At 47.3% G+C, this 14,096-nt stretch overlaps 2 protein-coding genes across 2 annotated transcripts in view; one reads left to right on the forward strand and one right to left on the reverse strand.

Moving 5' to 3' along the window:
- The first annotated feature begins 328 nt into the window (after positions 1-328).
- LOC146573562 (uncharacterized) lies at positions 329-5,877 on the forward strand. Its single transcript, XM_085275484.1, has 2 exons — positions 329-392; positions 496-5,877. The coding sequence occupies exon 2, from the start codon at positions 2,764-2,766 to the stop codon at positions 5,431-5,433; it is 2,670 nt and encodes an 889-aa protein (XP_085131610.1). The 5' UTR covers positions 329-392; positions 496-2,763; the 3' UTR covers positions 5,434-5,877.
- A 1,570-nt stretch (positions 5,878-7,447) lies between these two features.
- Positions 7,448-14,096, reverse strand: part of lamb3 (laminin subunit beta 3) — an 18,283-nt gene continuing 11,634 nt past the window's right edge. Inside the window, exons 13-22 of the mRNA XM_085272817.1 lie at positions 12,729-13,089; positions 12,478-12,626; positions 12,158-12,369; positions 11,714-11,920; positions 11,462-11,606; positions 11,090-11,297; positions 10,655-10,796; positions 10,393-10,569; positions 8,876-9,035; positions 7,448-8,529 (exon numbers count right to left, since the gene is read on the reverse strand). Of these exons, the coding sequence (XP_085128943.1) occupies positions 8,390-8,529; positions 8,876-9,035; positions 10,393-10,569; positions 10,655-10,796; positions 11,090-11,297; positions 11,462-11,606; positions 11,714-11,920; positions 12,158-12,369; positions 12,478-12,626; positions 12,729-13,089 (1,901 nt within the window). The 3' untranslated portion in view covers positions 7,448-8,389. The remainder of the gene's footprint in view (positions 8,530-8,875; positions 9,036-10,392; positions 10,570-10,654; positions 10,797-11,089; positions 11,298-11,461; positions 11,607-11,713; positions 11,921-12,157; positions 12,370-12,477; positions 12,627-12,728; positions 13,090-14,096) is intronic.

Raw genomic sequence — 14,096 nt, forward strand, 5'->3', positions numbered from 1 at the left:
TCTTGTAGCGTTGCCGTGACGACCGGCTAGCTAGTTGATGCTAGCGTCCTTCCTCTCTCTCACCGCTACGGTTCAAAAACATCAACTTCTGAGTTTTCCAGAGGTCGCAAATGACGAGCCACCACTTCTGGACGGTTTCCCACACACGCTCTCAAAGATTAGTATCCCCGGAGAGATGCCGTTTTCAGGAGATATGTTAAGTTTGCCAACGTTTCATTCAGTGAACAATATCAATTGTTCACTGAATGAAACGTTGGCAAACTTGTTTTCTAACAGTAAACATTTTTCTAACATTTGTTTCCAGTTTCTGTCTTTTCATGTGTTGTCCCGTAATCTGAACTGGAGCCCAATGAAGCAGAGTGTAATCACCTCCTACGAGCCATCCTGTCACAGTGAGTGGAAGCTGCAGTATCATATACTGGCTCTTTGTCATTTACAATGTGAGCTATTCATGGTGGCCTAAAACAAACTGTGTGCACGCACTTGTTGTTAAAGGGAATCCTCCTGCAAAGCCACAAGTCAGCGTCACCTCTGTTTCCTGCTTGTCCAAAGTGAACCGTGATGAAAAGATGAATTCATACAGCAGTGAAGCAGCAGGATCATCATGGACGCACGAGCTTGTTTGTTTTGTGGCACCACAAGGGAGCCTGGAGTGACTGGAGCTCCACTGGATCATCACCAGTAGGAAGAAAAAAAACCACCACGTGGAACATTTTTGTAGAATCGTTGCAAATTTTCCAGCACACACTGGATGTGATCTGAGAATGCAGTTTCTTGCAACGTGCACTCAGATATTTATGCAATACTTCTGTAAGAATGCTGTTTGTTGACTTCAGCTCAGCATTCAGTGCAGGCATTCCCTCCAAGCTGATCACCAAACTTGTGGCTCTTAGACTCAGCAACTCCATCTGTACCTGGATCGTGGACTTTCTGACCAACAGACCCTGGCATGTAAGGTCAGGCCATAACTGCTCTACCACCATCACACTCAACACTGGCACTCCACAGGGCTGTGTGCTGAGCCCGTTCCTCTATGACTGCAGACCTCGGTCCAGATCCAACTCCATCATCCAGTCTGCAGATGACACCGCAGTGACTGTCTCATCAGAGACAATAATGAGTCTGCTACAGGGAAGAGTAAAGCACCTAGCTGTGTGGTGCTGACAATAACCTGCTCCTGAATACCAGCAAAACCAAAGAGCTCACTGTGGACTTCAGGAGGGAGAACAGAGACCCCCCATGTCCCCATCTACATAAATGGCACAGCTGTTGAACGGGTCTCCAGCTTCAAGTTCTTGGGGATCCACATCTCTGAGAATCTGTCCTGGTCAACTGACACCTCCAGCCTGGTCAAGAAGGCCCATCAGCGCCTTTTTTTCTTTATGATACTGAAGAAGAACCACCTGTCTACTGACATACTGGTTAACTTCTACCACTATGTGATAGAGAGCATCCTGACCAACTGTGTCACAGTGTGGTATGGGAACTGCTCTGTTGCTGGCCACAAGGCACTGCAGCGTGTGGTGAAAGCTGCCCAACGCATCACAGGGACTCCACTTCCTGCCATTGAGGATGTCCACAAGAAGAGATGTCTATGCCGAGCACACATCATTCTCGGGGACTCCTCTCATCCTGCCTCCAGCTCCTCCCCTCCAGAAGGCGCTACAGGAGCCTTCAGACTAAAACCAGCAGGTTTAGGAAGAGCTCCTCCCCCACAGCTGTCACCCTACACTGTTCACTGTTACAGTCTGTTCAGAGAGCTACGCTTCCACTGCTGCAGATATATTCATAGCACTCTGTAGATCTGTTTACCTCACACCGATACATCTGCATATATGTAGCACATCTGTATATTTGCTCTTATTGCACTTACTGATAAGATGCAAACTGTATTTTGTTAGCCTGTATTGGACATGTGTAATGACAGTAAAGTTTAATTCTAAATGCTAAACATTTAAACAAAAGCAGCTCCACAGCTACAGGAGAAGTTTTTAGAAGTGAATTTTAGAAGGCCAGTAAAGAGAGCATGGAGACAGATGGAGGACGCCAAATCCACTGAATCTACACGCTTCCTGTTTCCACCTCATCCTTCCAGTGCTCTACTATACTCCCTGCTCTCTCTACCACAGCTGCCTTTGAACTTGCCTGGGCCAGGTCTGAGTCCAGCTTTGCTACTCCTGCCAGGTCACATGACACAGGGGTGTGCTGTGATGTCAGCAGGCAGGTCAGTGGAGCCCTCTGGTGGTGGCAGTGAAACAGGAGGAGGCCTGAGAACAGACAGCATGTCAGGGTTTCTGGGTCTTTGACCCAGTATTCTTAGTTCATGTTCACTGTTTATATTCTGTCTGCTTCACCTCCTGTTTTATTGTGTTAGCCTTGGTCCATGTGCATTATGTTCCGTCCTCTTCCCGTTTATCATTAGTTCATTATGTTCAGCTGTGTACTCACCAGGTTCTAATCTCTCATCACTCAGCCTGTGTATTTATGTCCCTCAGTTCAACCAGTCCAATGTCGTGTCATTGATGTTATTGTGATGTTGTTCTCGCCGCTGTTAGGTTGTCCTCTGTTCAGTTCCGTCAGGTCAGCCGGTCAGTTGTCAGTCAGTCTTTCATTCATCCATTCAGTCAGTCGTCCAGCCGGCCAGCCGTTTCCTACTTCTGTTCTGTTTGTTCACTCCGTTGACAATAAAACACCAAGCTTCACCTACCTGTGAGTCCAGCATTTGGGTCCTCCTTCTTTCGTCCACGACCTCATCCTGACAGAATGACACGACCCGTGCCACGAAGACACGATGTGGACCCAGCGGACTCGGACCTCTTCGAGCGGCAGGACGCAGCGCTCTCCATTTGGGCGGAGAAGCTCAGGTGGAAACAGCGGCTCTTCTCAGTGAGGGAGCACGTCTTCGAGGGGACTCGTCTGGCTCTGGGCGGGCCTCGGAGACGCCGCGGTCCTCCACCTGCTGCCTCACCTGCAGCGGAGCATTCGCCGCGGAGAGTGGGCGTCACAGGCCAAGCTTCGGCCGCTCGCTCTCCCGCTGCTCCGCTCCTCGCTCGCCCGCCAGCCGTTCTACTCACCGGACCTTCAACCTCGCCATGGCACAGCGGCTCCGCCTACCACCTCGGCTCAATGGAGGCTCCCGTGCCAGAGGCTCATCTGTTTACCCCGCCCGCTTCCTCTACCCGGAGAAAGCGGCACACACGCCACCGTAACATGGACTATTTCCAGCCACTCCCGGCGGTGAGTCCCAGTGACTGTTTGCCACCTTCCTCAGTTGACTCTTCACATAAGATAAATAATAGACGCCTCTCCGATTCATGGGGAACGTCCCTCTTGGACGACAATGTGGACTGGGTAGACTTTTTCTGCTCTGTTTCCCCAAAGACAGCTCAGTTAAAGACTGTAAATAGCGGTGGCAGGAAGACCAGAACACTCCCCAATAAACCCGTCAGTATCACTCACCCAGTCGTTATTTCCACACCCATTATTCAGCCATTTCCCACCAGCATGGGGGCCCAGCCTGCGCCCACACCAGTGCCAGCCCCCAGGAGGAGGGCAGCTGTGACCCGGTCTGCCTCCACACCTGCTTCTGTTTCTCAGGTGGGGGTGACTGGTGTCCAGCCACCTTCCGTGCCCGTCCCAGCGCCCAGGTTGAGGGCAACCAGAACCCAGCTTGACCCCCCTGGAGGCTTGGAAGAGCTAACCGGTCCACCTGCCACTTCACCTCTTCATCCACCTCCTGATCCAGCTTTTCATGCCCTCGCACTATCACTGGTTAGGCTAGCTGAGGTGTCCCCTGCTCAGGCCCCAGCTTTATTAGCCCAGGCTGCACTGTTGTCCCCTTCACTAGCTCACTCTTTAGCTCAGCCATTAGCCTCACCGGCCTCTGTTTATCCATCAGTCTCCTTAGTCCAATCAGTTCACTCACCTGCTGTTCAGCTTTCACTCCAGTCAGTTCACTCACCTGCTGTCCAGTCTCCTGCTGCCCTCCAGTCAGTTCAGCCACCTGTAGCTCGGTCTCCACCTGTCCTCCAGTCACCTGTAGTCCAGTCTCCACCTGTCCTCCAGTCACCTGTAGTCCAGTCTCCACCTGTCCTCCACTCTTCTGTAGTCCAGTCTGCCGCCCAGTGCCCTGTAGTCCAGTTGCCTCCTGTTTCCCAGTCGCCTGTCCACCATCCCGTCCAGTTCCCGGACCTGCAGCCACAGCACCCAGAGCCAGCTGTGAGCTCTCCTGCTCCTCAGCCAGGGGTCTCCGCACCCGCTGGCCCGGCCGCTCCTCAGCCAGAGGCGTCCGCGCCTACTGGCCCTGCCTGTCTCCAGCCAGAGGCGTCCGCTTCAGCCACGCCCGGCCCGGCCTCTGCCTCAGCTGCACCCACGCCCGGCCCGGCCTCTGCTTCTGCTCCGCCTGGTCCGGCTCCAGCCTCAGAGCCTTCAGCCTCAGTGCCTTCAGCCTCGCCTGGCCCAGCCTCCGTGCCTTCAGCCTCAGAGCCTTCAGCCTCAGTGCCTTCAGCCTCGCCTGGCTCAGCCTCAGTGCCTTCAGCCTCGCCTGGCTCAGCCTCAGAGCCTTCAGCCTCAGAGCCTTCAGCCTCCGTGCCTTCAGCCTCAGAGCCTTCAGCCTCCGTGCCTTCAGCCTCAGAGCCTTCAGCCTCAGAGCCTTCAGCCTCAGAGCCTTCAGCCTCAGTGCCTTCAGCCTCGCCTGGCTCAGCCTCAGTGCCTTCAGCCTCGCCTGGCTCAGCCTCAGTGCCTTCAGCCTCGCCTGGCTCAGCCTCCGTGCCTTCAGCCTCAGAGCCTTCAGCCTCCGTGCCTTCAGCCTCAGAGCCTTCAGCCTCAGAGCCTTCAGCCTCAGAGCCTTCAGCCTCCGTGCCTTCAGCCTCGCCTGGCCCAGCCTCGTTTGGGTCTGAAGCTAAACGGCCATTTTCTAGACCGCTGGCTAGGCCACTGGCCGGGCGCCATCGCCGTCGTGGGCGGCCCCCGGACCCTCTTCCCCTGAGTGGCCGCCGTCGCCTTCCGCACGGCCGGCCCCCCGAACTGCGTCCACGTCGCCGCCGTCGCCTTCCGCACGGTCGGCCCCCGGACCAGCGCTGTCATCGTCGCCGTCGCCTTCCGCACGGTCGGCCCCCGGACCAGCGCTGTCATCGTCGCCGTTGCCGTCCGCGCGGTCGGCCTCCCGAACTGCGTCCACGTCGCCGCCGTTGCCGTCCGCGCGGTCGGCCCCCTGAACTGTCTCGTCTCGACCGCCGCAGCCGCCCACCAGACCGGCTCAGTGGTCACTGCTGCCTTCCACGTGGCCGCCCTCCTGAACTGTCTCTGTGTGGACTCCGTCCCTCCGTCCTGGGCCCCCTCCGCCCGCCCTGTTCTGGTTTTTCGTTCTTTTGGCCGTCGGGTGCCGGCCTTTGCGGGGGGGGGGGGGTACTGTCAGGGTTTCTGGGTCTTTGACCCAGTATTCTTAGTTCATGTTCACTGTTTATATTCTGTCTGCTTCACCTCCTGTTTTATTGTGTTAGCCTTGGTCCATGTGCATTATGTTCCGTCCTCTTCCCGTTTATCATTAGTTCATTATGTTCAGCTGTGTACTCACCAGGTTCTAATCTCTCATCACTCAGCCTGTGTATTTATGTCCCTCAGTTCAACCAGTCCAATGTCGTGTCATTGATGTTATTGTGATGTTGTTCTCGCCGCTGTTAGGTTGTCCTCTGTTCAGTTCCGTCAGGTCAGCCGGTCAGTTGTCAGTCAGTCTTTCATTCATCCATTCAGTCAGTCGTCCAGCCGGCCAGCCGTTTCCTACTTCTGTTCTGTTTGTTCACTCCGTTGACAATAAAACACCAATCTTCACCTACCTGTGAGTCCAGCGTTTGGGTCCTCCTTCTTTCGTCCACGACCTCATCCTGACACAGCAGGCTTAACTAGCAGGACAAAGTAGCATGTAGTACTTGAAGGAGTCATCACAGCCAATCAGCTCTCAGGAAAATGGAACATCACATACATTCGCTCTTCTTTGATTTTCATCAATGTATTTCCTTTGAAATTTAAAAAATTTACATTTTTTTTTATTTGAAAATATTTCCTTCTGTCAATATTTCTGCCTGATTAGAAGCTCACTTCCTGTCACTCTACAATAAAACAATGTAAAGGCTGCGCTCTCTGCCCTCCCACTAGCTGACACAAGTAAACTGTGCTAAGATGCCCTACATGGACTAAGGTTCTTGGCCACACACATATAGATTTGCTTGGCTGTAGAAATCATGCCATGAAGCTCCCAGCGCACATTTTTGATGCTTCTGTCTGTGGCAGAGCAGGTTTGGAGCTCTGCAGAGCCTTGGTGGCTTTTACTGACTATGCACCCCTACCCATTTATTATGAACCAACAGCACAACGGTTTGTGCTTTTTTCTATAATACACATGTATGATTTAGATTTGTACTTATGTGGCAGCTATTTACTGACCTGACAAAGTTATTTTAAATGAAAACTAAAAGTGGTGAAATTCTCAAAAAATGAATGAGACGTGTAATTTGACACATTTTGTTGTTTTGTGTGTGTGCGCAGCAAAATCTCCAGTGTTAAATTAACACTGGAGAGTGTCTATATGGGTCCACACCTCTGAGGGTTAAATACAACACTGTTGAGTGTTAAATGAACACTTTTGACAGTGTTATATGTTTAAAAGTAACCTAGTCAGTTTTGCAGATTAACAATGGCTAACACTGAGCAGTGCTGATTTTCTAACACTGGAATGTTTCTAACATTTTGAGTTATTTTCCAGTGTTAGAAGATCAGCACTGCTCAGTGTTAATTTAACACTGGAGATTTTGCTGTGTGTGTTTGTCTGTGTGAAATTTTGACGTGTATCTGAAAAACACAATTTTGAAAACACTGGAAAGACCTCAAGACATGTATTCTTTTGCTTACTATGTAAACAAAAATTCCCACCAAGGCTTTTCAGTGTGAAATGTAGAGTGTAGAGAAACTACCAGTGCCAGGTTGTCTCCATCTAGTGGTGAATAACACATCACCACTACACCAGGTGAGCTTTTCTCTGTGCACAGTGACACAAAACTCATTTAACAACATAAACTATTTAAAAAATGATGTAGGCAGATCAAGGCAATGTTACAGATTCAGTAAGAACAGAAGTTTATTGCAATGCTTCAAATATGCAGGGCGTCACACTAACACAGCTGCTTGTGTCCAGCATCGCTCTGTTATTATCAATTTGATTCGAAACGTGTCCAGGTTATTGTCTTAAACTTGCATTAATGATTTTGTCTACTGTCAGTTACGCTGGATGGCATTTTTTAATGAGCTTAAATTACATTTTGAGTTGAATTCACTGATACTGCAGTACTGATGATGATGAGCCTTTATCTGTCACTACAATGTTACACGTACATGTCGTACACGTTATCCTGATGTTTCCCAACTGCTCTTGTTAAAAAAAACTGAACACAAGTTGATATAAAGAATAGATTTTATTCCACAAATGTAGTGAAATGCAGTTTTTTAAATTATAGAAACAATTAAATACAGCCATTTAAAACAAGCAAACAACCATTTTCTCACTAAACCGGTTGTGTTCCTGCCTGTTATGCATGAACAACAGATTCAAATCGGTAAAGAAGGGAACATTCAGCCTTTATCCACTTTGGAAAAATGCAGTGTTGCTGTGAACATGAAACGTTGAAACAGATTGCAGATTAGTGATAAATATACAGGCAGCAATATGAAACCATGAGAGATGTGACTGGCACAAATACAGGTAAGGTTTCATTCAAATAGGACCAAAAACATCAGCTTTGGTGTTCATGAAGCTGAAATTCATTTCCATTAAAGCTTGTCGTATGTTTCTCATTCAAAGGCAGCTGGTACAGCGCAGGTCTGAGTAACCTGTACATGCTGAAGTAACTTTGGTCTCCAAGCACGACGAGCAGTAGAAGGTACAGTGAGAGTTGTTATACTGCATATTCATACTTATACCTATGAATACTGCGTCTGTACACCACCACAGGGTATTTCAGATAAAGTCTGTCATGCTGTTATTCACCTGTGCAGGAATTACATTGTCTAAAACGTAAACTCACAAAATTTTAAATTTGAGTTTTATTGTTTCTAATCTGTCTGTCTGATTTATTTTGATTTTTAATGACAGCCTCTACTTACTTATCTCGGAGCTCCTAGTTCTTGTGAACAGCCACTAAATATAAATTTATCATTTGGGATCAAATCTTTCAGCTTTTTAATGAGCAACATGTCGCGTGCAGCAATGAAACTGCCTGTCAGTCAACTGTCCAATTACTTTTGAGTCTTTAAAATAGAGAGTATGTATAAAATGGTTGTAATTCCTCAGACAGTGTTATATTACAGTTACATACTAACTGCACTGCTACATGTGAGCTCAGCCCTGGCAGGTACTGAGATCGTCAGCTTTTTTACGGAGTTGTGTCAGAAGTCTTTTAAGCTCGACATCGAGCTGTTCAAGATTTGTTGATTTCTGAACTATCTCGTCCTGCAGTCTTTGGATGGAGTCGGCTTTTCCTAGAAGAAAACAAACACCAGGAGCATTACAGGGAGTGGCACACACTGTCTGTGTCAGGACCGTACAACTGGATTTCTGATATATTTAGTCATTACAGAGCGCCACACAGAATGTCCACAGAAGCATAATATTAGACCACCAAGTCAGCGGGGGTTAGCTCATGGTAGCAGCACGCAACAACAAAGTTACCTGTAAAAATTCAACTGAACTGTTGATATGAAAACTTTCTTACTAACCTCACAATCAACACTTTATGCTTTATGACTAAATGTCCTACTTTCCCCAATGAACTGAGGATGCATTGAGTGAATTTTTTTCTTTTAGTGGAAATGTTGGTTAAATTACCGTCTAGAGCCTGCAGCATGTTTTGGGTTATGTTAGCCAGAGCTCCTGCATCCTGCTGCAGTTTGTTCAGTCGATCCCCCGCTGGCTCCGTCTCACCATCTGTCCCGGGAACAACTTTCTCTTTAAGATGGTCAAGGTGCTTCTCCAGAGTCAACAGGTTCTACAAGTACACACATAATATGGCACTCAGTTGTGGCCTTCTTAGTCTTAATCCACAGCGTTTAATATGATGTTGCCAAACCTTTGCTTCAAGTCTTATAGGAAGACTTTCCACAAGGTTCGGGAGTGTTTATGGGAATGTTGACCATTCTTCCAGAAGCACATTAGTGAGGTCAAACACTGAGGTTGCACAAGAAAACTCATAGTGTGAGTTTTCCTCTTTCTGCACCAAACTCACTCATGCTTGTGTTCATGGACCTTGCTTTGAGCTCTGGTGCACAGACCATCTCCCAAGTGTTCTCACAAAATAGTCCGAAATGCATCGGCACGCTGAAGCAGGAAGAAGTCCTTCCACTAGAATTAAGGGGAGAACACAACTCCTGAAAGACAATGCTACACAATAATTCCCCCAAACTTTACACTTGCACAGAACTCCTCTGGCAGTCACCAAACCCTGCTTTAGAGCCTTTGTAGCCTCGCGCTTGACACCACTGCATCCAACGCTTTGCATTGTGCTGGGTGATGTCAGTCTAGGCTGCAGCTGCTCAGCCATAGAAACCCAGTCTGTGAAACTCCCTGTGGACTGTTCATGAGCTAATCTCACGGTCACATGAAGCTTGGAGTCCTATGTGCTTCAGCCTCTGCTGCTCACTCTGTGATTCTACAGGGCCTACCACTTCATGCTTGAGTTCCTGTCAGTCGCTTCCGTTTTTTAAATACCACTAACATTTGGAATATTTAGCAGTGAGGAAATTTCACATCTGGACTGGTTGCACAGGTGACATCGTATCCCAGTAACACGCTGGAATTCACTCAGCCTCTTAAAGCGACCCATGCCTTCAGAAATGTTGGTAGAAGCAGTCTGCATATGTGATGCTTCATTATATACACAGAAGTAGAAGTAATTGGAAGACCTGAATTCAATGACCTGGATGGGTGAGGAAATACTTTGGCAGTGTAGTGTAAATAGGAGCTAAATAAACCTAGCTACAGTTTAATCTGGCCTACCTGAAATGTGAATTCTTCACTTTTATTTAAATTTGTAACTTTAAAAATATAAACAAATACTGAGAAGAAAGCATTTTCATTAAATGTTAGCGACAATCTGTTACCGAAGATATCCACGACTTTATTCAGCAGCATGAAGAACAACGACCCACAAAGCCCAGAACCAGTCTGCACTGCAAAAACACACTATGAGCTTTCAAGTGTGCGCACACTCATTACATTCATTTATATTCACGTTTACAGATGACTGATAAATGCAAATAGAAGCTTACACTGGGTTCTTCTTCTCTCTTCCTTATTAAAGTCAGTGCTCGTCTGTCAGTCTAAAGCAGCTACAGCAGATCTTTTACCTGATTTCCAGCAGCTGCTTCTTTATCAGCTTTTTCTGCATTTTCCCGTGCATCTTCAGCCTGCTGACCTCCATCCTCCAGCAGGTCTCTCAGCTTTTCCAGCTGGGGTTTCATTGGCTTTATCAGTGTTGCTACATCGTCCAGAGCCTTCTCTACTGGCACCAGCTGGTCTTTGGCCTGTATGAAGAAAACCCATCCAAACTCAGCCTATAAGCAGTTTTTATTGTAATAAATAGACCATTGTTTCATCTACGCTTTCTACCTTAGTAAGGTTGTTATTCAAGGTCTCTAGGACATTCATTTTGTCTTGCAATTTGTGTTCCAGCTCAGCAAGGGAAGGGCTCACTGAGGTGAAGCCTGCCAGCAGCCCATCAACATCAGCCTTCACTCCCAGTGCTGTGTCCCTGCAAGCACAGAAACCATTAGTTTGAAGGACTGATGGGTAAAAACGACAAAAAATAAGGACTGGATTAAACCAGTCTGGAAAAACGACTCCCTGATTAAATGTAAGGCACTAATGCTCATGTTCATGAAGACATAGACTTTGTTAGTTCTGCATTAGGGACATTCACGTGGCTGTACAAGCATGTGTTCGGTCTCCAGCTTGGTCTGTACAAACGGTGGGAGCAAAGATGATAATTCTTTAAAAAACGGAGCATCTTATTCAACAGTTTGACAGTGAAGTGCGAGCATCAACCTGGCATCCTGTGCATCCTGTAGCAGTTTCTTGGCTGCATCTAACTGTGGCTCAGCTTCCTTCAGCACCGCTGTGCTGTCTGGTAGGTTGGCTGTCAGATCCTTCAGCTCCTGCAGCTTCCCTTTAAGCCCTGCCAATCTGGGGGGCAGCTTGGCATTCAGGATCCAGTCGCTCACCTCCTGGACATGGGTCAGGTTAGCGGATGGGTCTGGTCACCAAAATAGGAAAAGCTAGAGTTTAGTACTGGAGCTGGAGTTTACACTGTGGTGGTGTTTAAAGGGTGACTGATCTCAGCATCAGTTACACCCAAAGAAGTTTCACCCTCCATCTCAAAGTGGTTCCACTCATGCTACAATCCTAAAACAGTCGTACCTGACAGGAAGTCTTTGAGCTCTTTCACAATGCTGCGTGTCTCATTTAGGTCGTCTTCGAGTTTATCTCTGGCCTGCTGCAGCTTACTGGACAGCTTCTCTGTAGACTGCCTCACCTGATTGGTTATCTCCTGTGTTTTCTGCAGCTGTGCACACATTGACATTGAGTAACTACTTGAGATGTGTAAACGGATTAAGAATGACTTGTGTGAATAACAAAACTCATTATTTGTATGTAGCTATAAGTGTCTACCTTCTCTGCAGCATCGGTGATCCTCCCAGAGAGTTTGTTGAGTCCTTCCCTCACATCATTGGCATCAGTGTCTGCCTTCTTGCTCAGAGGCAGAGCGCCCACACACTTTCCCCCCTTTTCACAGGGTGCGTCTCCCCCTGGTGTGCACAAATCTTCAATTTCACACTGGAGAGGTGTGCAGGACTCGGAGTGAACACTGCCACACACCTGAAAAACAGAGTTAGAGGTGGAGGGCAATGACGGTTACTAGTGTGAATGACAGAAAATGAACTTTCACTCCATCTCAGGACAAACAAGAAAGATTATGATTAATGGCCTGGATTATGCTCACACTGAGAAATATGACACATATGCATATGGATGCTTATTTAAGATAATGATCTTTCAGTTTTACTCATATGCTGCAAGTCAGCTAAACAGTAGATCAAGAAGTTTACTAGTTACTTGTTTGGCAACAGGAGTGAGGTTGGGTTGGGAGGCCATGCTGTTGTTCAGTTTATCCAGATCTCTGGTGTTGGCCGGCTGAACTTTGCTCTGAATGTCCTCAGTTTTTTCTCGGACACCAGTTGATTCCTTTATGGTATTTTTCCCGGCCTCAACTTTTTTGGTGGCGTCTGTCGAGTTATCGTAGGCGTAGCTGATGGTGTTAAATGCCCCTGCAAAGACAGGAAAAGTCTACATGAGTGGATTTCATGCTGTTGTGATACAAAAATAGTCATCAGTCACATCTGTAGAATTGCAGCGAATGCTTAGTCTTTTCTGACCTGTGTTGGGACTGATAGAGTTCTTTGTGACATCTTTCTTGGCATTGTACACCAGCATGAAGTTTTCCAGCAGGTCCTGCAGTTTGTCCAGCTCAGAGTCCAGACCAGGAGTTTTTGTCAGGGGTGAAAGGTCATTATCAACCTGGTACCTGGAGATGATATTATCAATGAAAAAACAGTGTAAGGTGATTGAATTTAAGGGTGATTCGTATTTGTGAAACCTAGAATTAAGTTCGTCAGCAGTTTCCCACCTGAGCTCCTTCAGCTTAGAAAGAGCATCACGTGTATCAGTGATGGGTGAGAAGGACATGGAGTTCTGGATGACTTTCAAAGTGGCCTCCAGGTAACTGATGCGGGGCCCAAAGTCAGCGCCGCCTCCAGACTGAGACGATAATCTGGAAGCAAGTTCCAACAGGACCAAGCTGACATTCTTTCGCTGAGCGTTTAGGCTGAAGAAGCAGGAGGGACACATCTCGCAGTCAGGGAAGGAGTCGCAGCGGTCACGACTGCAGGAGTCGCAGCGAGCTCCAGAGACGCCCGGTCGGCACAAACAGACTCCCGACTGCTTGTCACAAACTCCTGGGAGGGTTCCATTGGCATCACAGTCACAGGCTAAGACAGAGGATGGTCATACAGATCAGTTACGAAGCGTTTTTCAAAATGGAAAGGTTGCAGACATTCAGCCATGCTCAGAGGGCTTACATCACATTCTTTTTAAATTTGGGCTTTTAATGATTTCTTTGAACTTTTTTCTCGGGTGGATTGATTGTGTTTCATTGTCCTGCTGTAACACCAAGTCGTGTCCAAGATTCAACCATTCTATTGATTTGAGGTGAATTTGAATAACTTTTAGACTTTTATCTACTTTGTACAATCTAACAATGCCACTGGCAGTGAAGTAGCCCCAGAGTATGATTACAGTTGGTTCAGTGTTCTTTGGTTTGAGCGTCTCACCCCTCCAAACATATGTCATTGTCACCAGTCACAAGCTCAATCTTTGTCTCATTTGACCAAAAAAACGTATCTCCAGAAGGCATTTGGCCGGACTCATGTGGGCAGCTACGAATGCCAGTTAAACTTGAGTCCATCTTCGGTGAGAGCTTCAGTGGCTTTGCTGTGGACAGTGATGTACCAGCAGCTTCCAGTTTGCAGCAGGCTTGAGGCTTGGTGGTTCCTGGATTATTACTGAACATCCTAATTTCCCCTCATGTAATCTGCAGTCGTTTCGAAATAAGTCCAGCAGACCTCCCTAAGTTGTGCAGATCTATAACTCTCCTTATTATGTCTTCAATGAAGTCCTGACACTTTCCTCTTGTTCTTGGTCAGTTCATGATCACTAAGCAAAGTCCTGCCTTGTCAAGTTAAAACACGGTCAGCACCACATATTAAAAGATACGAGTCTATCAGCCTGTTTGTATCATTTTGACCATACATGGATCTGAGAATGAACTTATTTTTTAAAGCTATTAAAGATGTGCAATCATTTCATCTTGGAAAAAGAACAGTTCAAAGAAATCATTGAAAGTCAACAACTACCATAAAAATGACGGGCTGTGCACATCTTTGTAAGTGAACACACTTTGAAATCCAGCAGCGAATCATAAATGATCTCTAATCCA

This window comes from Mchenga conophoros, linkage group LG5 (assembly GCF_057382185.1).
Source record: "Mchenga conophoros isolate Kocher_MC1m ecotype Shallow Benthic linkage group LG5, M_conophoros_male_GT1.1, whole genome shotgun sequence".
Lineage (NCBI taxonomy): Eukaryota > Metazoa > Chordata > Actinopteri > Cichliformes > Cichlidae > Mchenga > Mchenga conophoros.

Excerpts from the sequence above, each read along its gene's own strand:
- LOC146573562 (XM_085275484.1), top strand. The coding sequence starts at position 2,764 with ATGACACGACCCGTGCCACGAAGACACGATGTGGACCCAGCGGACTCG.